The sequence below is a fragment of the Monoraphidium neglectum genome (assembly GCF_000611645.1).
Source record: "Monoraphidium neglectum strain SAG 48.87 unplaced genomic scaffold scaffold00001, whole genome shotgun sequence".
Classification (NCBI taxonomy): Eukaryota; Viridiplantae; Chlorophyta; class Chlorophyceae; order Sphaeropleales; family Selenastraceae; genus Monoraphidium; species Monoraphidium neglectum.
Window position 1 is genome coordinate 25315 of NW_014013624.1, and position 23304 is coordinate 48618.

The 23304-nt window shown below is 61.8% G+C and overlaps 5 protein-coding genes across 5 annotated transcripts in view; 1 reads left to right on the forward strand and 4 right to left on the reverse strand.

Annotated features, from left to right (window-relative positions):
* Nucleotides 1-7262: 7262 nt before the first annotated feature.
* MNEG_0008 (50S ribosomal protein L18) lies at nucleotides 7263-8468 on the reverse strand (the record flags this gene model as incomplete). Its single annotated transcript, XM_014051500.1, has 5 exons — nucleotides 7263-7412; nucleotides 7684-7776; nucleotides 8040-8105; nucleotides 8211-8299; nucleotides 8423-8468. The coding sequence occupies 5 exons, from the start codon at nucleotides 8466-8468 to the stop codon at nucleotides 7263-7265; spliced, it is 444 nt and encodes a 147-aa protein (XP_013906954.1).
* Nucleotides 8469-8820: 352 nt separating this feature from the next.
* MNEG_0009 (Alpha-1,2 glucosyltransferase ALG10) lies at nucleotides 8821-10886 on the forward strand (the record flags this gene model as incomplete). The annotated part of the gene is made up of 3 exons (XM_014051501.1): nucleotides 8821-8907; nucleotides 9064-9219; nucleotides 9420-10886. The coding sequence occupies 3 exons, from the start codon at nucleotides 8821-8823 to the stop codon at nucleotides 10884-10886; spliced, it is 1710 nt and encodes a 569-aa protein (XP_013906955.1).
* Nucleotides 10887-11590: 704 nt separating this feature from the next.
* On the reverse strand, nucleotides 11591-14115 carry MNEG_0010 (hypothetical protein; the record flags this gene model as incomplete). The annotated part of the gene is made up of 4 exons (XM_014051502.1): nucleotides 11591-11905; nucleotides 12188-13143; nucleotides 13399-13719; nucleotides 13917-14115. The coding sequence occupies 4 exons, from the start codon at nucleotides 14113-14115 to the stop codon at nucleotides 11591-11593; spliced, it is 1791 nt and encodes a 596-aa protein (XP_013906956.1).
* Nucleotides 14116-14974: 859 nt separating this feature from the next.
* Nucleotides 14975-16451, reverse strand: MNEG_0011 (hypothetical protein; the record flags this gene model as incomplete). The annotated part of the gene is made up of 4 exons (XM_014051503.1): nucleotides 14975-15373; nucleotides 15583-15722; nucleotides 15865-16061; nucleotides 16291-16451. 4 exons carry the CDS (start codon nucleotides 16449-16451, stop codon nucleotides 14975-14977), a joined length of 897 nt encoding a protein of 298 aa, XP_013906957.1.
* A 4408-nt stretch (nucleotides 16452-20859) lies between these two features.
* MNEG_0012 (hypothetical protein) overlaps nucleotides 20860-23304 on the reverse strand; it is a gene marked incomplete at both ends in the record, with an annotated part of 2809 nt that continues 364 nt past the window's right edge. Inside the window, 5 exons of the mRNA XM_014051504.1 lie at nucleotides 20860-20979; nucleotides 21245-21466; nucleotides 21636-21785; nucleotides 21988-22191; nucleotides 22403-22578. Of these exons, the coding sequence (XP_013906958.1) occupies nucleotides 20860-20979; nucleotides 21245-21466; nucleotides 21636-21785; nucleotides 21988-22191; nucleotides 22403-22578 (872 nt within the window). The remainder of the gene's footprint in view (nucleotides 20980-21244; nucleotides 21467-21635; nucleotides 21786-21987; nucleotides 22192-22402; nucleotides 22579-23304) is intronic.

Sequence of the window (23304 nt, forward strand, 5' to 3'; positions counted from 1 at the left end):
GGGGAAGCAGACGGTGCTGACAAGTCAAGGTCAACATGTTGGGTTTGTGTGACCGGCCTGTTGGTTCGAGGGCAGCGATGCCCCTTGCAGTGTATGCAGAAGGCACAGAAAGAGGAAGCAAAGAAGACGGGCGGGTGGCATCAAAATCAAGCACGGAAGTAGGTTGCTGTGGCGGGGGCACACGCAAACACCCAAAAGATGTGTGGGGTAAGACAGCTGCAAAGCACACATTTCTCGTGCGCGCAACCGCTGCATATGTTGATACAACATTCAAGGTAAAGTGCAGCTGCATTGATGCACAAACATCTAGTGTGGAGTGGATTTGTGTTGTCATCTTTGGTCATGTCAAGGAGGGTTCGTTGCGGCTCTGCCGTGGCCGTGCAGGCGATGGCGTTGAGCCGACAGCCTGCTGCACGTCAGTCTCGGGTGCTACCTGCCTGTTGCCAGCGCCGCCGCCTGCATCGCCGCCCACCAGCGGCTGCCGCTCCATGCTGTCTGCATCATCATCACTGCCGCCCTCTCTCTGTGCAGCCCACCACCGTGCCACCGGCTGCAAGCGCGGCGCCAGAACGGCCTCCGCGGCAGCGTGCGCATTGGCTGCCGCCGCAACCACCGGTCGCGGCAGTCTGCAGCCGGTGCCAGCGCTCCACAACAAAGAGCCGCATGCGGCCCGACACTTCCAAACATGCGGCCCGACACTTCCAAGATGTTTACCTTTAACTGCGGCGGCATGCGTGCCCACGAAGCCAAGCTCCACCGCTGTGCCACCACCCAAGCCGCAACAAGGCTGCTGCTGCTGCTGGCACAGCCGGCTCTTGCGCCAGCAGTGCGCATCTGTGCGGATTCCCATACATGCGGTGTCCTTAGTTGCGCGGCCACCGCGCCACCAGCCCGCGCCAGCCCTTGGTACAGCGGGTGTGCCTCTGCCCATGCAAGCGCTGCGTCAGACAGCGCGAAGCCCTCAAGCAGCCCCGCGGCCCAGGCCTCGCCGGCCAGCAGCCCGGCCAGGTCGCCCAGCAGGGACGCGCCCGGCACGACGACTTGGGCGAGCGCCATTAGCGCCCAGAATGCCAGGGGTGCAGGCACCCCGGCGCGCGCAAGCAGGCCTCTGGCCGTCGGGCCTTGCGCTGTGTTGTCGACCACCATGAGCCCAAACACAACACCAGCGCAGCCGACATCACAGGTGCGAAGGGCGCTCCACATGCCCGGGATGCTGTTTGCATGAATCAACGCGCGGGTTAGAGGTTAGTTGTGCTGGGTTGGTTGTGGGTTGAGGGATGGGCGATGCCGCCGCGTGGTGAGGAACACGCCAAAAACGGACATGCACCGCAACGGCATGCGTTGGCCTAGAGGATCGTCACACAATGCGATAGCGCGAACTGTACGATCGCCATTCCTCTGGGCGGTTGCTCACCTGAAGATGTAGGCCAGCGCCAGTAAGAGCGCGTCCGTAACCAGCGCCAGCACCAGTAGGCAGTGTGCAAACGGCACACTGCCCGTCACACGCTTCCAGTTGGAGGCGACCGGGATGAATGCCACCATCTTGAGGACCAAGTGCATAATACCTCCATGCCAAACATGGGCTGTCAGCAGGCGCCACACTGCAGGTTGAGCATGGATTTTGGCACGCGAACAGGGATGGTCTGAGCAACTTTGAAGGTTCAGCGAGCACGTATGACTGTTGTCCGCAATGTGCGGCACGGTTTCAGGGGATGAATACCACCTTGCGCTGTCCTCACACAGCGTGCGTGCCGGCGATGTTGTTTGCGGTGCACTTGCGGCGGCCTGCTACTCACGCCCCATTCCCCTGCTGCAGCCGCACCCTGCAGGCGCCACACAACTAGCACTAGAGCCAAGCAGACTGCACGCCGGGCCCAAGGCGGTAGGATCAGCTGTGCCAAGAAGATGGACACGAGTGCTGCGCCGACCAACCTGAGGACACCAGCAGCCATGTCGCATTGTCAGGGCGCTGGTGCTTGCACGTCAGGCATCAGAAGGCAGCGTTGCCGGCAAGTGCGCAGCACTCATTGTTGCTCAGGCGCCAGTCCGCCGAGGACCGTGGTGAATTGCCGCAAGCCAAATCTGCTCTGCAATGCAAGGGTGGCGGGTTTGCAGCCTCATGCCCCGACGGGCGGTGTCGGATCGCCGTTGTGTTTGATCAGGCCCCGTTCCAGTTCTTGTGCGCCGCGGCGAGCCGCACCATCAACACCTCGGGTGCGCTCACTTGGTGACCACGGGCAAGCTGCTCCACCACTTTTGCAGCCCAGTCACCGCGTGATTGAGGTCCATGTCGCTTTTCGGGGGTTTCGAACGGCGTGCAATGACAACGTCCCGCAGGGTCGGAACGCCTGGTCATGGCAATATTTTCGTATATGATGCTGAAGTACGGTAACATGTGCCTTCAAACACTCATGTTTGCACGTTTTTACCGTTGCCTGAACTTGCAGCATCCCCAGAGTGATCTCAACACGCATCCTTGCATCCTGCGCTTTTCTGCTTTTGCGTAATTTTTGAGCGAAGTACTTTACTGACAGCGGCGCAGGAGACTGCTCATCTTGAGAAGCGGCCAACCAATCCAAGACATCCATGCCGCCCAGCCACAGGCGGCCCCTGTACTCGCAGTCGGATGTAGAGCAGGCGCTATCTGGTCCTGCGGATGGTCGCCTCGGCGATGGTGCACTCACCGGCGGTGCCAGCGACGCACTGCAACAGTCGCGGCAGCACGACCTGGACGGCCCTGCCCGGCTATTTCCGATGCAGCCCTGCACCGTCAAGGGGCTTGCCGCTGCCTTCTCCGCGGGGATGCTGGGCTACCTCTTTGGCTTTGTGCCAGGCGTCATCCGCCACCGTGCCAGCAAATGGGCTCTCGTGCACCTGGATGGCGTGCGCTCGGCGCAGTCGTTTGCCGTCATGAGCGGCGCCTACACTGCGGTGCACTGCATCTGCCAGCGCATCCGTGAAGTTGAGGACGGCTGGAACCGTGGCCTTGCCGGCTGCGCCACGGGTCTTGCGCTTGGCTGGGGCAATGGGCCCGCGGGCGCACTGCAGTCATGCGCCGGCATCGGCGGCCTGTCTTACCTCCTGGATTTCGGGGGCACTGGCGCAGCCGAGGCGCGCGGCATTGGCCCACTGCTTGAAAGCGGTGCCGTACAGCGAGGCCGGCAGCTTGGCTGTGTTGACGACAGCAGCGGCGACCTGCGGCAAAAGCAGCGGGGGCAGGGAGATTTCAAACGGCAGCTGCGTGCTCTAGTCACCATGCCACCGCTTGCTTTCCTTGGGCAGTGCTGCAGGGTGGCCTACTTTGATGGGTGCGGCTGCAACGGCGGCACGGGCGGCGGTCTGGCGGGCTGCTGTACTGTGGGGCCAGGCCCGCTGGCTGTGGCTGGCGCTGCGAGCGAAGGTGGCATTTCGAGTGAGCAGAGGCGGCGGCGCTCGCGGCGATGACGCCGCCTTTTGATCTCTTGGCCAATGCAGCCTGGTTGAGGAGGTGTTGCGTGTGTTTTTTACTGCTGCTTTTTGTCACTCTGTGTAAGCAAGCCTGTCTCTCGCAGGTTGGGCGTGAGTCTGTGCGGGCATGTGCTATGATGGCTGGCGCAAATCAAGGGTCCTGGGCCTTGGCTTGCACAGGAAAGGTGTTGGGCAATGCCCGCGTGCCCTTGAGACGTGGGTCAACATTTCCAGGCTGGTCAACACCTCACAGCACGTTGCTGATGGATGAAGTGCGGCTGGGCACCAGGCCAAATTCAGCGCTGCTTGGATGCATTATCTAGCCATGACGACGGTGGTGCCATACACCAGAACCCACCCCTACATGGCAGCAGTCACTGATGACAGGTCACGCACCCATGCTATACCTAGCAGCGCATACAGCTGGCAAAGTCCACATGCAAATATCATGAATGTGCTATTGGATCGCTAGCTTGTAGGTTTGACAAACCCGAGCAGGGGAGAGGGAACGCTCACAGTGTCGGCCCTCGTCGGTTCACGTGTGTGCGTGACCAAATTGGCGCCTACACAAGTGCAGGCAGGTTTCTTGATAACACCAAGGTCCTAGCGAAGATCAGGCACCTAGTCGGCACCAGCTCTGATCCAGGCATCAGGGATGATAGGAAAGCAAGCTAGAGGTCTTGTATGGAGCGCAGTGTTACTCATTGCTGGTGCAGCACTCGAGTTGAGCAGGTGAGCGAGCACGATCAGGACCTCCGCTGGATGCCACTTTGATGACCACTCCAGCCGTGCAGCGCTTTGCCGCCGCCGTGGGCCCTGCCCCGGATTCTGGACGCTCGTCATGATATACCTCGTGCTGCCTGCGGTCTGCTTGCAGGCCTGACTTGCTCATTGTGGGCAACATCACAGTCGACCTGGTGGATGGCACCACGCCAACGGTGGGGGCGCTGGTCGGGGGTGCGCCGTTGCCTGAGTCATGTTCATACCAGCGGCCCGGCTGTGACAGCGCAGCCGTGCCTGTCGATCTATGAATGCTCTACGCCTGTGCCCGTTCAAGTTCTACAGATGCAGGGGCAACCGTTTGGTGAGTGCATGTCAGGTCCAGTCGCAGAAGCATAGCGTGCGCGATGATGCTGCTCACTCACTGCAGGGAGGTGCTGTTTCATATGCTGCGGTGGCTGCCAAAGCCCTTGGTGCTTGGGCTTGCATCGTCACAGGTGTTGAGCTCTGAAATTTTGCGGGGTTGGCGGCCCTGCAAATGCTGGCTGTCGGGGACCTGCCAAGGAGGCCCAGCCGCATGTGCTGCGGCAGGGTGGCCGCAATGTGCCTGCCTGTTTGTGGATCAAGACGGTATCGCCTTCCCCTTTACAGTATCAGTTGCTTGCCACACCAGAATCGTCTTGTGCACCACGCTCCTGCCCCAGCACGCCCTGAAGCATGCGCTCCCGTCCCATCAAGCGCGTGCAGTCGCGGGCCCCGAGGCACAGCTGGGTGTGTTTGATGGCCACAGCCTCAAGGTGGTGCCGGCCAACGAGACACTCACCTTTGCACACACCTACCGGTGGTGGGGTGAGTGCTGTTTGCTTCCTTCTTAAGGGATGGCAGATATTGTGACATCCGCCATCGACTGTGCCGTGCCGTGCGTATCGCCCAGTGTGCGCGTGCGGCCCAACACCTCTTCAGGCTCACCCCCCTCAACACAGTGCTCCCCGGCCATCGCCACACCACGTGTCCCCCTCGATCTTGGCAGGGAACCACCGCAAGCTGCGCGTCACAGCCAACCCCAACATCACACTGACGCGCAGCGACGTGCCCTGGTGGTGTCGCCGTGCCCGTGCCGTGCTGCTGGGCCCCCTCACCCTTCACGACCTCGATGCCGGCTCCTTTGTGCGCCCTCAAGGTCTGCAACGCAGCCACTGCCAGGCCCGGATGGCATAGCCCTGGCGGTGGGGCTTGTCCTGCTCCTTGGGCCAGAGCGGATTGCATGTGCGGTTTGGCGAAAAATGTAGACCCGAAATTGCGCCGACGACCGTCCCGGCCGCGTCATCGCCCCCTCCCCGCGCGCACCACCCTCAGGCCTCCTGGATCGCCTTGTGTCTGGCGCCGACCACCAGCCCGTGGGCCTCATGGCTCAGGGCTTCCAGCGCAAGCTCGGGCCAGAGGGGGAGGTGCTGCCATTGACAGAGCCCTCGCAGCAACTCCTGGTATGCGCACGGACACTGTGTGTGCGTGGGTGTTGCAGTGCCTCAGTGGGTGGTGCTAACCCCTGCCGTTGGTGCGTGGTGCCTGCTGGGTTTAGCGGGGCTTGTGGCGCGGCCCGGGGGCGTTTTGCAACCGAGCGCGCCTGCTTTTTTGTGTCTTGTGCACTTGACTGGGCCTCTCGACGCAGGCAATCCCTGCGCTTGTTCCCACCCTTTCCTCACACCCACACAGGACGGGCTGGCACCGCGCGTGTCCTTGTTTTTGTCAGACGTTGAGACCGAATCTTGGCCCAAGGGAGCTGTCACACGCGTTGCCAACCGCACCGAGGCCACTCTGGTGACGCTCGGCGACAAGGGCGCACACAAGTTCCTGCCTGGAGCAGATGGGCCGCGGCTCATAGAGCCTGTCAAGGTGGGTGCTCCCACCACGCCATGCATGGCTGGGTGCACGGCCCACCTCATCGACGTGATATTATACCAGAGCGCGTCTGCACCGTTGGCAAGGGGGCCCTGTCTTGTTGCGTGGTCACTGCTGCCATAGCCCAGCGCTACAGCGGCGTCCCTCTCACCCTGTCCCGTTCAATTCCGCTGCAGGTCACGGCCATCGACACAAATGGCGCTGGTGATACGTTTGCCACGGTCTACATGATCGCGCGCCTGCTGGGGGACCCGGACCCAGGCACAACGGCCAGCTGGTGGGTCAAGCGTGCTCGCCCAACCTTCGACGCTCCCCACCAGCACGGGCGCATGGGAGGCCCCTGTCGCGTGACCGCGCTGGTTGCACGCCTGGCGTCCTCACGGGCAACCAGCAAGCTGGACCCGCTGTGTCACAAAATAACGTGGCAAGCTGTGATGCCAACATGCCCACCCCTGCAGCATCTAGCGTTCCAAACACCACCTCGCCTGCTGACCCGCCCCTGGGCACGCCCGCACTCGCCCTGATCAACAGGGCCGCGTCTCGCGCTGTCATGCAGCCCCAGTCGTGCAAGCCGCAATGCGCCCCATTGCTCATTGGCAGCGGCCCAATTGTCAACATTACAATCACGGATCGCGCGCGCTTGTCGGCGGCCTCGCTGCTGCGCCGGGTTGGGCTAGCAACAGCGTCTGATGCACTTGCACGGCGGGACGGTCTGCAGAGCACATACGAGGCAGGGCTGCGGATGCTAGGCATAAGGCAGGGATCTGCTTGAAGGGGGCCACTGCGGTACTGTTGTCTATCACAGGGACATGCTTGAAAGTGTCAGTTGGAGTTATGTGTTTTACGGGTGCTCCGGCACAAGTGCGATTTTGTCTTGGTTTTAGTGTGTGTGTGTGCTGATTTGAGAGTCCTGCTCGGGTGTTTAGTCCTTTGCCGCACATTGCGGCAGGCTGCGACATTGTTGCCCATTGCAGCCATGCAACTTGCAAGGCTATCCCCACCCCAATGCTCGTCAATCAAACCCCGCCAGCCCTGGCATCGCACCTTCGTGGCAGCTTTGTAGAGAGGCTGATGGGGTTCCCTGCGCCCCCATCCCTCGCGCGCATGCCACTGACATAAGTAATCGGGCGTGTTACAATTTTGGAAACAAACACCGCACTCCGTCCATTACCAGCTTCAAGATATAAAGCTAGGTATCAGAACTGGAGGCCGGCGCCGCGGGCGCCGTCTGCGAGGGCCTGGATGCGGCCGTGGTAGGCAAAGCCGCCGCGGTCAAACGCGACCTTGCTGATGCCAGCTGCCTGCGCCAGCTCAGCCACCTTCTTGCCCACCGCCTCCGCTGCCGACTGTGAGCAGGCAGGCGGTGCATGTGGGATCACATAAGAGATGAGAGGGGTGCAGGCGCATGCAGAGCACAGCGAAACCAGAGCCGGCACGCTGCTCCGCTGCTGCACAGGCTCACAGCCATGACACCAGCGGTACCTGCATGCACATGCGAGCACCTGTCCAGAAAGACCACAAACGAATGCCAGGGATGCTGCTAGTCAAGAAATGATCCCCGATCGCGGCCTCTACGCTACAGAGGCAGACGCCCCTGACGCCCGCAGGTCCACGCACCACGGTGCCGCCGTTCCCCTCCACTGCCGCCTTGACGTCCGGGGTGAGGGTGGACGCCGCCGCCAGGGTGATGCTGCGGGTGTCGTCAATCACCTGTGGCATATGTGCGAATTGTGCGGTAGCAGGTGCCAGTTGGGCACTCCCCGTGCCCATGCCACACATGCACACCAGTAGCAAGCCGACGCAGCGGTGCAACCATGCCGCTGCTGGGTTCGCACGGGCCACATGCTGGTTTGCAGCAGCCACTCTACAACCTACGCAAATCCAGCTTACATAAGGCACCACCAAACCATTGAAGCTGTCCCAATGTGGGTCGTTGCTGCCCGGAAGCGTGTGCGCCGCTGCTGCCGCCGCACCTGAGCGTAGATGTGCTGGTTCGACCGAAACACCGCCAGGCGCGGCCTCTCAGTGGTACCACTGACCTGTAGGGACACGGCGGGTCAAGAACGCATTGCCAGTGAGCGGAACCCCTCGCCACACAGCCACCGCGAAAGCGATAGCACACTGTGGCCTCTCAATCGACGCACCTTCTTGCGGATGCTCTGGTGCCGCTTGGCAGTACGCGCCTTGCGGCTGTCCTGACCAGCCTTGCACACCACGGGCGTGAAGGCGCGGCCTGCGCAAGAATGAGGCCGAAGCAATGCTGCGAGGTGAACGGCCACCAGGCGCCAATGGCCCTGCTGTAAATGCGCGTTCTATCCGCTTCAAAAACATACACATTGCTGCCAGACGCTCGCACCTGTGCTGGGCGCCGCACGAGCCACCGTGGGCATGGAGGTGAACATCGTGCCCGCTGCTGCCCGTGCCTTAGAACTTCAATTGTACCACGTAAGATGAACAACCTATTGCAAGACAATGTGGACAACTGCACGGACGGCGAGTCCTGCAGCAAGCAAGTGCACGAGCATCCAAAAGCCGAAATGCAAAAAACGCAGCCAGAACGCAGCATAGCGCTGCGTCTTTCAAGGCACCGACGTTCAGCGTGTATGATTTATTTGGCGTATGTGTGCGCCATGTTTACGCGAAGTGCTGCACTTTAGATCACTTGATAGTTGTACTGTGCATAATCTTTCTTAGGAAGCAGCAGAAATGAACGAAACAAAACTTGGTGGTTCAGGAACCCATCCGATCGCCTGGATGTCAGCTGCTTGGAGTGTGACGGTGCTGTCGCTGCTGCTGGCTGTGGTCGCCGTTGTCAACAAGCTTGCGCCCGAGGCATATATGGTGTGCACTGCGCAGCTGGAAGCGAGAGAAAGCACCTTCTGGTTTTTATGCCGTCGCAAAGCTGGCCCCTGCAGTTGGAGCCATGTGGCGCCTGACAACTGGCCTCAACAAGCCGGCTGTGCCGATTTTGCCATTGACCCCTGATGGTGGCTGCAGGACGAGCCATTCCATGTTCCTGCCACGCAACGCTACTGCGCGGGCGACTTTACCACGTGGGACCCCAAGATCACCACCTTCCCGGGGCTGTACGTCGTCGGCGCCGCCTATGCATGGCTGGCGCGCGGGCTGGCAGGCTGGGCGGGCATAAGGATGGTGCGTCCCGTTGGAGCAATGCTTTGAGTTTCACTCGCAAGACTTCTGCTGTATTGATATGCGTGTGTACGCATGCGCGTATGCCCGAATGCCATGCAACTGCCGCCTTGGCAGCGGATTGGCTCAAAGGCCCCCTCCCAACAATTGCTCGCAACCACAACAGCACTGAGGTATGCAGCCAACTGCACATCCAATCGCAGGAAGTAGCCTGCTCCACGGCCTACCTGCGCAGCCTCAACGCCATCCTCGCGCTCGCCTGCCTGCAGCTGGCGCACGCGGTCAGCTACGAGCTGCAGCGACGCTGCTGGGGACGCACGGCTGTCGGGCGGCGGCGGCAGCGGTTGCAGGACGAGGTGCAACAAGGCGGCCAGCAGCACAACAACCAGCAGCACGCCGCCCACCACCAGCAGCAGCAGCAGCAGCAGCAACAGCAGCAGCAGCAGAGGGGGGCGCAACAGCCGAGCAACGCTGACGAGGTGGCCATGCGGCGGAGCGCGCTGGTGCTCGCACTGGTGGTGTCGCTGCTTCCCACGCACGCATTCTTTGCCTTCCTGTACTACACAGACGTGGCCTCAATGGCCGCACTGCTGCTGACGCAGCTGCTGCTGCTGCGCGGCATGGTGCGCGGCGGTGCGTTGGCTGCAGCAGTCGCAGTGGGCATGCGGCAGACCAACGCTGTGTGGGTGACGCTTATGATTGGGGGTGCTGTGCTTGAAGACCTTCTGGAGGGGGATGGGCAGGGGCAGGGGGGTGCACAGCAGCAGCAGCAGCAGCAGCAGCAGGGCGGACAGACTGCCGCCAAGGAGGGATACTACGGCGGCGAAGCCATTGGCGGAGGTGCAGCGGACGCGACACCACAGGATTTGTCCTTGATAGAGGAGCTCTCGGCCGCACTGCCACGCACATGGCGTTTCCGGCAGCAGCTTCTGGAGCGGTATGGCCCACTGCTGCTCGTGCCGGCCGCGTTTGCTGCGTTCGTGGTGTGGAATGGTGGCGTCACAGTGGGGGACAGGGAGGCGCATGCGCCGGTCAAGCACTTGGCGCAGCCCCTGTACTTCGGTCTGTTTGCCCTCGCCGCTGCCGGCCCGCTGCTGCTTGCGCCGGCCGCTGGCGGCGGTGCACCTGCGCTGCTGGCGGCCGTGCGGCGGCGGCCAGTGCTTGAGGCAGCGGGAACGCTCGTTGCAGTGGCCGCTGCGGCGCTCGCCGTTCGCCGGGGCACGCTGGCGCACCCCTACCTGCTGGCGGACAACCGTCACTACACCTTCTACCTCTGGCGCCGCGTCATGGCCCGCCACTGGGCTGCGCGCTACGCCCTTATACCCGCCGAGCTGCTGGGCTGGCGCCTGCTGCTGGGCGGCCTGGCCGCGCGGCAGCGGCGGCTGTGGTGCGCAGCGTACGCTGCCGCGGTGGTTGTGACGCTATTGCCGGCCTGGCTGGTGGAACCGCGCTACTTCACGCCCGGCCTGGTGCTGGGGCTGCTGCACCTCTGGTCGCCAGGCACTGCGGCAGCAGCTGGAGGTGGGGCGCGGGCGGCAGCACGCTGGAATGCGTGCGCTCTGCTAGCGACGGGGTTAGGGTATGCGGCTGTGAATGCAGCGGTCCTGTACATGTTCCTGGCGCGGCCGTTCTCTTGGCCAGACGGCAGCGTAGCGCGATTCATGTGGTAGGGCCCGCATCGCATGTGTGCAGCTTGTTGGCGACCCCAAGTGCAGCCGTCCCTTTTTTAACCCAAACCCATCTCGCAACTATATGTAACCACTATGGCCTCAGCTGGTGCTTCTTCTTTGCGATTCTGCTCAGGAGTTGGTGGATTAGTGCTGACGCCTTATTGTTTGCTAGCATGGCTTCCTGAAAGCCCGCTGTGGGGACAAACGAGCTCAATCAAAAATGTCCAAAGGACTTGTGACAGTGATCGTTGCTGGATCGTTACAATGTTTATCTGGCAGAGCGTCGGCATACAAGGCCCGAGCCACAACAGGTGCGGGCGCGACGCTGGGCGCGCATGAACGCGGCCACAGCAATATGTTCCATGGGAAGGGTGCACTTGTTGACTGATGCTTGTGTGCAGGGGCACAAGCTCTCCATGCCTCACCCTCACAGTCATTAAAAGCATTGCATATGGGACAGGAGCCTTGCAAATGCCAGTCAAGCAGGTCGGGACGCTGCGCTGAAAGTGGTGCTGGGGCGGTAACGCAACAGCAGGCATGACTTGCAAGCGTAGTCCTGGTGCAGTCGCGCCAGACAGCTGCAGGCATGGCACCATCAATCTGGGGCGCCCCGCTGCTCCGGGGTGAAACATAGCAACCCTGTCAGGTTCCGCATCGCGCCGCCTGCCACAGCTTACTGCAGGGGTGCGTGCTGTCGCCTAGTCCTAGTCCTCGTACTCGTACGTGATGTGGGACCTGGGCACGTGGGCCTGGCCGGCAGGGCGCACCTTGGGGGCCGCGCTGTCCTGGTCCCCCTGCTCATCCTGGTCCTGCCCCGTCGACCCCATGCGCTGGCGCATCGAGAGCAGGGGGTTGCTCATGACCCCGTGCATGATGCTGGGCATCACCTCCTCCAGGCCCTCCCTGGGGCGGCTGTCCTCGCCGCCCACATTGCGCAGCAGCTTGACCATCGTGTCCATGGGGCCCGTGGAGCCCTGCTCCAGGCCGGGAATGTCCTCAATGGGGGGCAAGCCGCCGCGCTGCAAGCATTCACAAGGGGCGGGGGCGGAGGGGGTGAGTATTCGAGGCAAGAGCGAAGATTTGGGGCTTGGCACGTACAGGCTGTAGACGCGTCGATGCAGCCACCAGCCTACAGCTACATAACCCAAAAACACACATGACCTTGATGCAAGCAGGGGCTGCTGTTTGCTCTGAACACCTTGCAGCCGTGGTATTGAAAAAGCGCGCAAAGCAATACACCCTCCGCCCTCAAGACCCGACCTAGGACTGCCCAGCCCAGCCCAGCCCAGCCGAAAGCCTACCAGCATGTTGAGGATGTGGCCGACCGAGGGCACCTCTCCCAAGTAGTCGCTCATGGAGGGCTGGTTCTCATCGCCCTCCTTCTGCATCTTGGCCTTGATCTTCTCAAAGGGCTGCGTAAGGTTGAGGCGCTTCACCAGGGCGTCCACGAAGGTGGCGTGCGCGCTCGGAGCCGGGTGCTCGCTTGGGGCCGGGTGCTCGCTTGGGGCCAGGTGGTGCTTGCTCGACACCAGGTGGTCGCTGGGCTCCAGAGGCTCGCTATCGTCCCCGGGCGTGCCGCCCTCCTCCACGATCTCGTCAACGTCGTCCGCGTCCCGCTCAGCCAGCCTGGGGTCAGCCAGCTCAAAGCCCGGCACGCTGCTGAGGTCGACCGCACGGGCAATCACGGGCCAGGGGCGCCCGGTGACGTTGTGGGTCGCGTTGGCCGCCATGATGGGCGCGTGGACGTCGGGCACGACGGCAGAGGGGACAGCCTTGGCGTCGGCGGGGGCAGCAGCGTTGGCGGTGACGGGCGCGGCCACGACAGTCTTGAGAGCGGCGGGCGCCGCCTTGATGGCGGTCTGCAGGGTGGAGTTGACCTGGGCCAGCGCGCTGTTGCCCAGGCTGGTGAGGCGGTCCTGGATGTCAAGGTCGTCAAACGCACTGGGCAGGTCAAGGCCCGTGGCATTCTTGAGGGTCGCCGTCACGTTGTTGAGCGCGCCCTGCGCGTGAGCGCTGAGCTGTGCGATCGCCGGCTTCAGGTGCTCCGCCACGGTGGCGATGCCCCTCTGCGCGCCCTCGGGCAGGCCGGAAGCGTCCAGGCGCTCCGCCAGGCCGTCGAGCGCGTCCTGGGCGGCCGCCCTGGCATCCGCCACGCTCTTCTGAGTGGCGGCCCCAGCCCCGGCAACGACCTCGGCGGCCTTAGCCTGCACACCGGTGATGACGTCGGCCACGCCACTGAACGCCTCGGACAGGTTGACTGGGGGAGGGGAGAGAGGTGGCGTCAGCAGCAGGCGTCGATGTTGCCCCAATGGATGGCGTGCGTGATGTTTCAAGTGAGACTGGCGTCAGGGTCATGGCGAAGGAACCTAAGGGCTGATGTCGCAACTAAGCGCCAATGACGTTCACCAAGTGGTAGCCGAAAGCCATGTTGACTACAGCTGTCTGAGCACCCCCGCCGCTGCCCTACCAACGCCCCGCTACCCCGCACCCCTGTGTCCCCCTGGCTGCTCACTGCAGGCAGTGTGGGCGGCGTTGTGGATCTTCCCAACGGAGCACAGCTTGCAGGCAAGGCGCAGGTTGGGCGCGTCGGTGTAGCTGCCAGGCGTGCACTGGATGCAGCGTGGGGTCTGGCCGCCCAGCAGCACGTAGTAGCCGGCCTTGCACTCGCAGTGGCCATGGGTCACGTCGGGGATGCTGTTGTCAAGGCACTCGCGTGCGATGTTGGCGCCGTCGTTAATAGGGCCGGCGGCCGCCACCGTGGTGCCGGTTGCCTTCTTGCAGGCCCCGAGCTTGTCGCCTTCTGCAGTGCGGCTGTAGTAGCCCGCAGCGCATCCTGGTTTGAAATTCGGCGGGGCAGGCAGCGTGGGCAGGTAATGGGCAGACAAAAGGCATCTAACAGTAGGCGACCGGTCAGAACACAAGACGTCCCACCACGCCGGCTGGCTTCTTGCAAACTGGTCAAGACGCGCTGCAAGGCTGCGCTTTGGTTCCCCAGCAAAACCCTTGGGCCTGCTCCTCGAAAGCCCTCACCGCAACGGCCCTTCTTGGCCTTGAGGGCGTAACCGTTGGCCTCGTCACAGACGGTGCACCAAACCTTGTCGTCCCGGCCTTCCTTTTTGCCACGCATGCCGCATTTCAGGCAGCCAGTGATGCCGCTGCAGTCTTGCGCCATTGCGGCGCCCGCAAACAGCGCCAGCACCAGCACGCTCAGCGCCAGGCGGCGCGCCATCGTATGGCGGCTACTGCTCTGCTTGAAGGGGTTGGAAAGCCACGCAATGAAGTGGGGGTGTGTTTGCAGGGAGTCAAAGTGGAGGGGACCAAGGCCTGGGCTGGTGGCAGGCCGCAGTAGCCGGCGCCGGTGCAGCAGCAGCAACTACGGCAGCAGTACGAGCTATCAGTTCTAGACGATTATGGTATGTCTGGCGCTTAGCAATAGTGCGGCCTCGGCTGCGTTTGAAAAAACCAACCTCTTGCCGTTGCCAACGTGATCAGCGGTGAAGTAGGAGATTATATGCGCTCAAATCCTTGCATGTACCAAGTCATGTTGATCGAGGGCTCCACCTTTGGGTCGAGCACAGGTGAAGCCGCGGAGGAGCCATACCTGTGATCAGTCATCGGTCTCGCCCAATCCGTTGGAAGCATATGAGATGCCGCCGGGAACCGTACCTTAGCATCTATAACATTAGGTCTCGCATGCACTAAATGAGACGGTCCTGTCCTCCGGCATACAACCTGCCTCGCCCTGCAGGGCTGCCACGGCAGCTGTTCGCAGCTGTTCAAGCGGACCAGCGATGGCCGGGTTTTGACGGCATGCTGCAGCGCCCCTGCCCATTGATCAGCTGTGAAAACAGTGCTTCAACACTTTTTTTCATCCCAATATCTGCAAGACCTTTGAAAACCTTACCACACATCCACGGACCAGTCTGGCTTTCCTGCTCTGCTCGCCCTGCTCCCCAGTCCCAGTCTGAGGCTGCCCACCCGCGCAGAGTGTGTGACAATTTACAGGCACAAAATCATCTGAAAAGAGAAAATAATTTTCCGGCTAAAACAAGGCCGTCTGTTGTAACGAGGCCTGCAGGCTTGTGCGGTCATGTGCGTGCCCGCTTGGTGGCACGCTGCTTGACGCGTGCATCCCGCTCACGCTTCAGCCGCTCGTGCGCTCGCTCCGCCTCGGCCACGGCGCGCACCTTTTTGATCCTGGCTACAGCCTCCCTCTCAGCCGCACGCTTTTTTGCCGCCTTGGCACGCTCCTCTGCCGCCCTCCTCTTGGCCGCCTCCTGCTTTTGCGTCTTGCGCGCCGTGAGAGAAGCCTGGTGGACCAGGAACGCCACCTTGGCAAAACGCTTCTTGTCCGCCTCCCTCATCTTAGCGGCCGCCTTCCTCTGCCTCTCCTTCTTCACGGCCTTTGCCTTATCGTCCTTCGCGATCTTCTTGGCCTGTGCAGGGGGCAGCATGCCGGCCGGCAGCTGGCGCAGCAGCCGCTGGGCCTGCAACCACGCACCGAGGGGGGGGGGTGTGATCAGAGACGACACACGGCAGGTCACTTGCAGGGCCAGACGCGGGCGTGCAGCGTGTTTCGCGCCTGGGACAGTGTCGTGCGTCACCCGCACGTTACTCGCAAGTCAGTCTCAACCACTGGGCCGATGTGCGCACTTTTGTGAACCCGCTGTGTCACTCTAGGCCAGTCGTCACTCACCAGGCGCCTGATGGTGGTGCGCGCGCGGCCCTTGTCTTCGAGGTGTATCCCTGACAGCGACTTGACGGCGCCGTCCTGCCACAGTTGGAGCTGCGGCAGGTTCCAGCGCATGCGCTTCAGCTGCTCCTCGGTCGCGCCACCTGTAGAAGACACAATGGGGTGGTCCGAGGGAGCAAAGATATGATGGTGCATCCACGGCTCTGGCACTGCTGCCGGCATGAAGGTCATGCCCCAATCCGCGCTGCGGCGGCCCCCAGCCTTGTGCCCAATCGCGTCACCCACCAGTGGCGTTGAGCGTCAGCCACAGGGCCCCCAGATCATGCGTCAGGGCCGCCTCCACCTCGCTGTTGCACTGCAGCAGCAGCAGCGGCTCATCATCAGGAGACCACGAATGGTCGGGGCCGCCGCGGCCTGGCTCCCGGAGGCAGCACGACCACTGGGTGGTCCACTCTGTCTTGCGGCACCAGAGGCCCGTGTACCTGGCGGCGAGGAGGGGAGGAGAGCGCGTGTGCTTGGCGTCAATGGGTGCGCTCAGTGACTGCTTACGCCTCAAGTTCCCTGCTCCCCAGCCTGCAACCCAGCAGAGGTCACCAGAGAGGGGCGGTGATGGTCGATGCGGCTCATTTGCCTCCGGCTTGGTCGACTGCACACAGAGGCAGCCAATACTATTACTCTATCGAAGCCCCTCTTGAACATCTCCAAGCTCACTTTGACTTCTTGCCCTCCTCGTATGCCTGGCTGTTGGCATGGAACTTGGCGCCCTGGGCGCGCACGGACGCACGCATCGATTCGTACGATGGCGTGCGCGGCGCCGATCGGTCCATCCAGACGGTCACAGGACGAGCAATCTTCTTGGACTTCGCCTTCATCACTGCACTTTTCGGCCCCATGCCGAGTCTGTCTGAGCTGAGACGTGCGCCGAACTCACGGCTGTAGCTCGCGAATCTAGACTCTGAAACTGCGACACCAGACCCTTGATGTACAGTAGGTCGGATCTACAACATTTGTAGGACCATCATTTATGTGAAACAGCTATATTATGATACATGTGCCATAGGCAAGTGCATGTGCACTTGCGGGTACATAACAAATCCTGCCGTTAGCATGTGCCGGCCCCCAGGGCACTCCCACCTTGATACCGGCCTCTGCCATGAGCCCATGACGGCGCAGAGTGATGCAGATGCTGCTTGACAGTTAGCTTACTATCACAGCTGCATAGATGGGTGAATGGATTTGTCCCTCTACCCATGAGTCCATGGTCACTGCTTGCTCGTCCTGGGGAATTCGGTGCTGTGGCGATGGATTTGGGGCATTGAGTGTGCACTGGCGCAACAAGGTACACCTAGCCCCTGCATGTGTGTCGTCAGTGGTCTGTAAATAGCTCTGCTGCCCCTGTTTCAGGCCATGTTTGAAGGGGCCACACCATCAACCGCACAGCATCAAGCAGCGCCGCCTCCTTGCGCAAAGGCGGCGCCAATAGAGTGATGCCCAGGCAGGCCCGCCACAAAGCTTGCTTATGTAGATGGGGGTGATCTGTCATTGCAGGCACAGAAGCAACATGCATTTACAGCCCTTGCAGGGCCCAGCATCACCACAACCCTGCCGTGTTGGCACAGGTGGGCTTCGAGCCGAGCGCCACGCAGCCGCCTGCACCAGTGGCGAGGTCGATGGGGCAGGATGCGAAGCAGGCCAGGCGCATGTAGTTTGCGGCTGCATCGGAGGGCCTCCCGCCTGAGTAGATCCCTGTTGTGGGCAGAGTGTGAGGGGCAGAGGCAGGGGGGGGGTGAGCCCCTGATGCAAGCCGGTCAAGCAGGGAAAAAAAGGAAGAGAAAGGGCTGGAGCAGAGAAAGCGTGTCAAAAGTTCAACCTGGCAGGGCTGGTGGCTGCAACTTCTAACTCGCAGGGACACCGAGACATTGCTGCACTATCAAAAGAGGTGGGGATACTGCGAGCTGCTTGTAATGTGGGGGTGCAGCCAACCCTGACACCCACAACCTGCTGCCTACCAGCCTAGCTCAACAGAGGCAAGGCCGGCGCAAGGTGCACAGGGAGGAGGCTCACATAAGTTGAAGTGGACGCGCTCCCCGCCCGCCTCAAAGGGGCTGCCTCCTGCTGCCTGGTAGGACTGCGTTTGCGCTCCGCCCGCCCCTGGAGCCCAGCTCTCAAACGCGACTTGGCTGGGGCTGCTTGGCCCGGCCCAGCGGATGCGGTGGGTGGTGTACTGCGCGCTGGGGGTGACAAATCGGTGCAGCGCCCCGGGTGCGCTGTAGGGCTGCAGGACGTACTGAGCGTTGTTGGGGACTGTGGCGCCACCCCATGTCGAAAACTCGATGTCAATCTCAGCAGTGTCATTCTAGTGGAATGTTTGGAGGGGACAGCAGGGTGGGGTGGGCAGGCGAGTCGGTGAGGGCATGCATCGACAGGGGAAGGCCCGCACCAACAGGTACGCGTGAAAAGGTTCGCAGAAACACACAGGTACATGTCCGGCATTAAATGCCAGCTCGCTCCGGGATTTTGCTGCATGCTGCTCGTTGCTACCGCTGCGCCCCTCCTCCTGCCCCACCTTGTACAGGAAGGGGGCAAACACCAGGTTCTGAGGGGGCGGGAGGGGGGGGGGCAGTTGGGGTCCGGTGCCACGCAGCCAAAGGATGGGGAGTTTGGGATGTGGGGTCCTCAGGTGGACGTTTTGTGAATTGCACGTACACAGGCAGCTGCATGCAGAAGGTCCAATCGAATCAGGCGTGTGCATGGACGCATGGTCTTGCCCCGTTGTCAGACTTACCCCCGACGCGCGCGCACTCGGCCCCACCTTGTTGACCAGGGTTGGATCACTCTCGACCACGAAAACGTAATCGCCGTAGCCCAGGCTCTCAGACAGGAAAACCTCCGAGCACACCCATTTGCCACCAGACTTGGCCACCCCCAGCTGCAAGAAGCCAGTTGGCGCCACCGTGGCAAGGGAGGAGCTAAAGATGTTGTTGCCAGGGCCGGCACGGACAGACCCGGTGTCTCGCCTGTACCAGCAGCTGGCGTTGCCAATGGTTGGGGGAGATTAGGTTCAAGATCAAGATTGCGTGAAGGCACAAATGTACACTACAAAGGGCACTGGCAGCGCCAGGGCGGGGCTGCGTGGCCATGGATGCACGAGCGTGCCGCCAAGCTGTGTCGCCTATTAATCAAGGTGGTGATTGGGAGCTGCAGGCATTCCAGGCAAACAGTTCACATGTGTGCTGGAGCCTTACGTACATGAGCGCATGTGCATTGCCGCACCCAGGTAATGGCGTCTCACCGGCTGCTCCAGGCAAATTGAGGCGATGGGCAGGTCTGCCCTGAGACCTCTGCTCGGATGTATGGTTGTATGTGCGCACGAGGGGGTCGGACAGGGAGGAGGTGAAGCTTCAAGCAAGGAAGTGGGAGAGCACGCCGAAGACCAGCGCCGCTGGCTCTGCACACCACCACTGCCTGGCCGATGGATGCTTGATCCACAATATGGGCCGCGCACATCGGCGTGAAGTTTGGCGTGCCTGTGCCGCACCTCCCAGGACAATCATCAGGAGCCATCCAGCCACAACGTACATGGCTACACGCATTTTATATGCGTTCCGGAGGGACCGCGGGATGATGGCCTATATGATCTGACAGGCTGTACGCCCAAGGACGCCTATGATAAGGAGCTTTTGTAGCTTGAAGATGTTTGTGTCTTGTAGATCGATGTCTATGGCTTGGTCGGCAGCTGCAACGGCAGTGCTCTCTACACGCAGTGGGCCGGCCGCCAACAGGCAGCCCGTCCCTGGTGACGTGTGGCCACGCGGGAATCTGCCGATTCAACTGGATGCGTCGACATGGCGTCTGCATACAAGAGAGGCACTGAAAGAAATAGAAGTATACCTCTACTCAAAAATGGCTTTCTTTGTCATGTGAAAAGTCTTGTGAACCCGGTGTACGAGTACTGCATGCCACTGCCAGTGACAAGGCAGGTCAAGGCACAAGTGGCAGTGCGGTGCCCTCCAAGCGATCAACCCAGCATGTATTATTTGCATGACATGCGAAGCGCAGGCTCCGCTTTTCTAACCAAACAGATGTTGTTTTCCATGCAGCAAGGCAAACATCAGTCACAACTGCAGTTCGCTGCAACACACAGCCCAGCACTCGCGCCACGCCTGAACTCAAAAGTCCGGTATGGCACCGTACATGCTAGGTGCGCTATCGAAAATCCATGTATGGCGTCCCGTGATACAAACAAAATTTTAAGGTTCGCGTCAATTACAAAGCTTGTACACAACCTCAAACTCAAGGAACTAAACCGCTGGCCCTACAAAAATGCAAGATTTACAAAGTGGCTGGGTATGAACAATCGGTTGGCGGCCATCACGCAGAGCCGCCTGCCACCGCAATAATAGGGAGACCACCACCGGCGTCTTTGCTGCTTGAGCAGCCCCGGCCCCTGCTATGACCATCAACGTCGTCTTCGCCGCGCAGCCCCAGTGACAGCGGCGTCATCTCCGCCTCGGCGTCCTCCGCAGCGACCGCTGCACTGGGGCGGCCCTGTCCATACTGCGCACACGGCAGCCCTGCCAAACGTGTCCACACTTCAGTTAAGGAATCGCGGCGAGAATACAGGGCGTAGGCTGCGAGCAGCACTGCGCTGACGCCGACACCCGCTGCCATCACCCCGAGCCAGCCGTCGCTGGCGCTGCTGCCTGCCGCGCCGCTGCTGCTGCTGTCGCCATCGCCGGTGATGGCGTCGGCACCTTCGTTGTCGGTGGTGTTTGATGTGCCGCCTTGGCTCTCCCCGCTGCTGCTGCCGCTGCCGCCGTCGCCGCCGCCGCCGCCGCCGCTGCTGCCGCCGGACCCTGTGTTGCCTGGTGAGAGTGCACCTGGTGCTCCACCAGCCGCTGCCTCTCCTCCGCCGATTGCGGCAGAGGGCTGTGATGGTGGTGCAGCCTCTTCTCCTGCTGTTGTTGAGGCCGTGCTGGTTGGGATTCCGGAGGCTTTGGCTGTGGAGGGCTGTGGTGCCGATGGTGATGCGGGCTTGAAGTTGGCTGCTGCTGCTGCTGCTGCTGCTGCTGCTGCTGCACTTTCTTGGGAGTTCCCGGGTGGTGATGGTGGTGCTGATGAGGGGTCCTGGGCGGCGGCCGCAAAGCAGCGGGCATGGGGGCAAGATGAGTATCAGCTCCTGGCAAACGACTGACCCAGGCGCTAGCAAGCGTCGACGAGCAACGGCATCGCATGGCAAGCACAGCAGTCAAAGCAAGCAGCGGGGCATTCAGGCTCCCCTCAATGTGTGTCCCTGCAACCCGGGCTGACCGGCTCTGCAGCCGCTGCTGCCGCCACGGCTGACCCGAGGTTGGGGCAGTCGGCCTCTGCAAAGCCAATGCGCTGGCGCTCCAGGTCATACTGGGGTGAGGTGAGGCGGGGGCCACGGGGCGGGGATACAGTGCTGTCGTCGCGGGTTGACGCATCACAAAGTAGGCCAGGATGGAGGCCCACTGACGCCCATGGTGCAGTTGCTGTGCTCCGGTGGATTGGCCCTGGCTCTCCTTCGACACTACGCCCCACCCTTCCCCCTTGCCCACCACCGCCGTACCTGTGTGCCGCTCCTGCCAAGCCCCACCCACCCACGCACCCACCCACCCATCCACCAACCTACCCACCCACGCACCAGCACGAGAGCATTGCGCACTGCAATGCCGCCGATTAGCGTCCCGGACTGGCCGTTGTCAAACACCCCCAGGCAGTACTCTCCGCGGCCCATCAAAAAGAGGTAGCGGTGTGGCGGCAGGGATAGCACGGCGCCACCGGCAAAGCGCAAGGAAGCCGTGGGAAACATCTTGGCGGCGTCCTCAAACTTCTCGGGGGCTCCGCTGTAGCACACATCAGGGTACTGCACATGGCGTCAGAGCGTTGGGAGAATTCAGCCCGTCACGGCTAGGGAGCAGAGGTGCAGTGAGCCGCCTGATTTGGCCCACCCCTCTGCGCTGGGTAAGCCACCACAACCTCATGCGAAATTGTTTCGGACGCAATCTGCGCAGACCACCACCCCAGCAGCTCACCGCCGGGTCTGGCCCGCTGCCCTTGCGCATCCCGCGGCCAACGATGGCAGCGTCGAGGGCGGCGGTGAATGCCGCGAACGCTGCTGTGGGCAGGTAGGAGAACGTGGTGCCGCTGTCCAGCACGGTGCCGTAGCCCTTGGCAAATATGGCCTGGCCGGGAGCGGGGGGGGGGGGGGGGGGGGGGGGTTGGGGGCAGGAGGCGGACTACAGCATTCAGGGTCAGCGTGTGGAGGTAACAGGACCCATTGGTCAATCGGCAACCAAGTGCACTTGCACACATGCGCCCTCCCATCTTGGGCCCACACTGCCAGGGCCCCCCCGAACCCCACCAGCAACTTTCCCTCAGACCCACCGGCTCCAGGTTAAGGGAGGCGCCCCCAATGCTGAGCTGCTCCAACCGCACGACGTAGTATGGGGTGGGGCTGGCCAGCAGCGGCGTAAAGGAGAGGGGCCCCACTGAGGGCGGCAACCCCACGTCTCCAAGCAGCAGAGTGCCGCCGGCAGGAAAGCCGAAGCACAGGGAAAAAACGCGAGAAGTTATGCCGGCACGCGCCAGCTGGGTAGGCAATGTGAACATCACGGCAGTGTGGTAGCAGGGGGAAATTGAGGTGAGGTGAGGGAGATCAAGGTGAGCTGAAGTCTGCTTGACTGGGGCTAGCAAATGCTGCAATTCCTCTGCTTGCGCTCTGTTGTCAAAGACAGGCGCCCTCATCGCCCCTCGCAGCTCTTGGATCCAGTAGCCCTTGAAACATCAGCCTAGGCCCCACCTGGCTGTGCAGTGCATTAGCATTGTTGCCCATGCCCAGGATGCCGTCCGCCGCCTGGCGGTAAATCTCCCCTGTCTCGCGCATGCCGCAGCCAAATGTGACCTCCACGGGGGTGCTGCCGTCCGGGAAGTGGAAGCGGTCCAACACCAGCCAGCCCTCGCTGCTGCTGTGCTCGGCTGCAGTTTTGAAGTGGGTTTGAAAATGATGTAATGGGGTTTGAGACGAGCATGGGAACGCGAAGGGGGGCTGTTAGGGTGGTGCAGAGCCACGGGAAAACACGGGGATAAACACAGCCGCCACTGAAGCGACAATTGTGCGGAGTCCCTGGTTTGAGGGGTGGATGCTGTGGCTGCGCCTTGGGCTCACCATACTGCCGCTGATAAGAGCATTTATTGTTGCTGCAGGAGCAGGGCGGAGATCCGCAGTTGCACTTGGGGTGCCCGCACGGCAGCACTTGCGCAGTGCTAGATTGGGCGGGGTCAAAAGCAGCATCCTACGGCAGGTGGAGGGAGCGCACGAGGAGTGGCAGCGATCAAGACATTAGGCCAATCGCGGCTCTGCTGCTGCACTCCTGGCCTGTTCCAGCTACCATCGAGCATTGTTGCCCTGTTGTGATGCCCGCTGGTTTAGTATATGTCGCAGCTGGCTCAAAGCCAGAAAGATGTCCCCAGGCAGCTGTTGGCACTTGCGCTGCGCCGCGACCTGCTGCGCAGCGTAACTTACTGTGTGTTTGCCGCAGTGCTTGCAATCTGCACATGGCACATAGGTGATGGTGCTGCCAGTGTCGATGATGACGGAAAATTTTCGAGTAGGAGTGCCTAGCGCCAGCTTCGTATAGAAGTACCTGTTGCGGGCAAGGCAGGGGCGGGTGGAGAGTAACAGTACCCCTCGTAGCCCGGGGG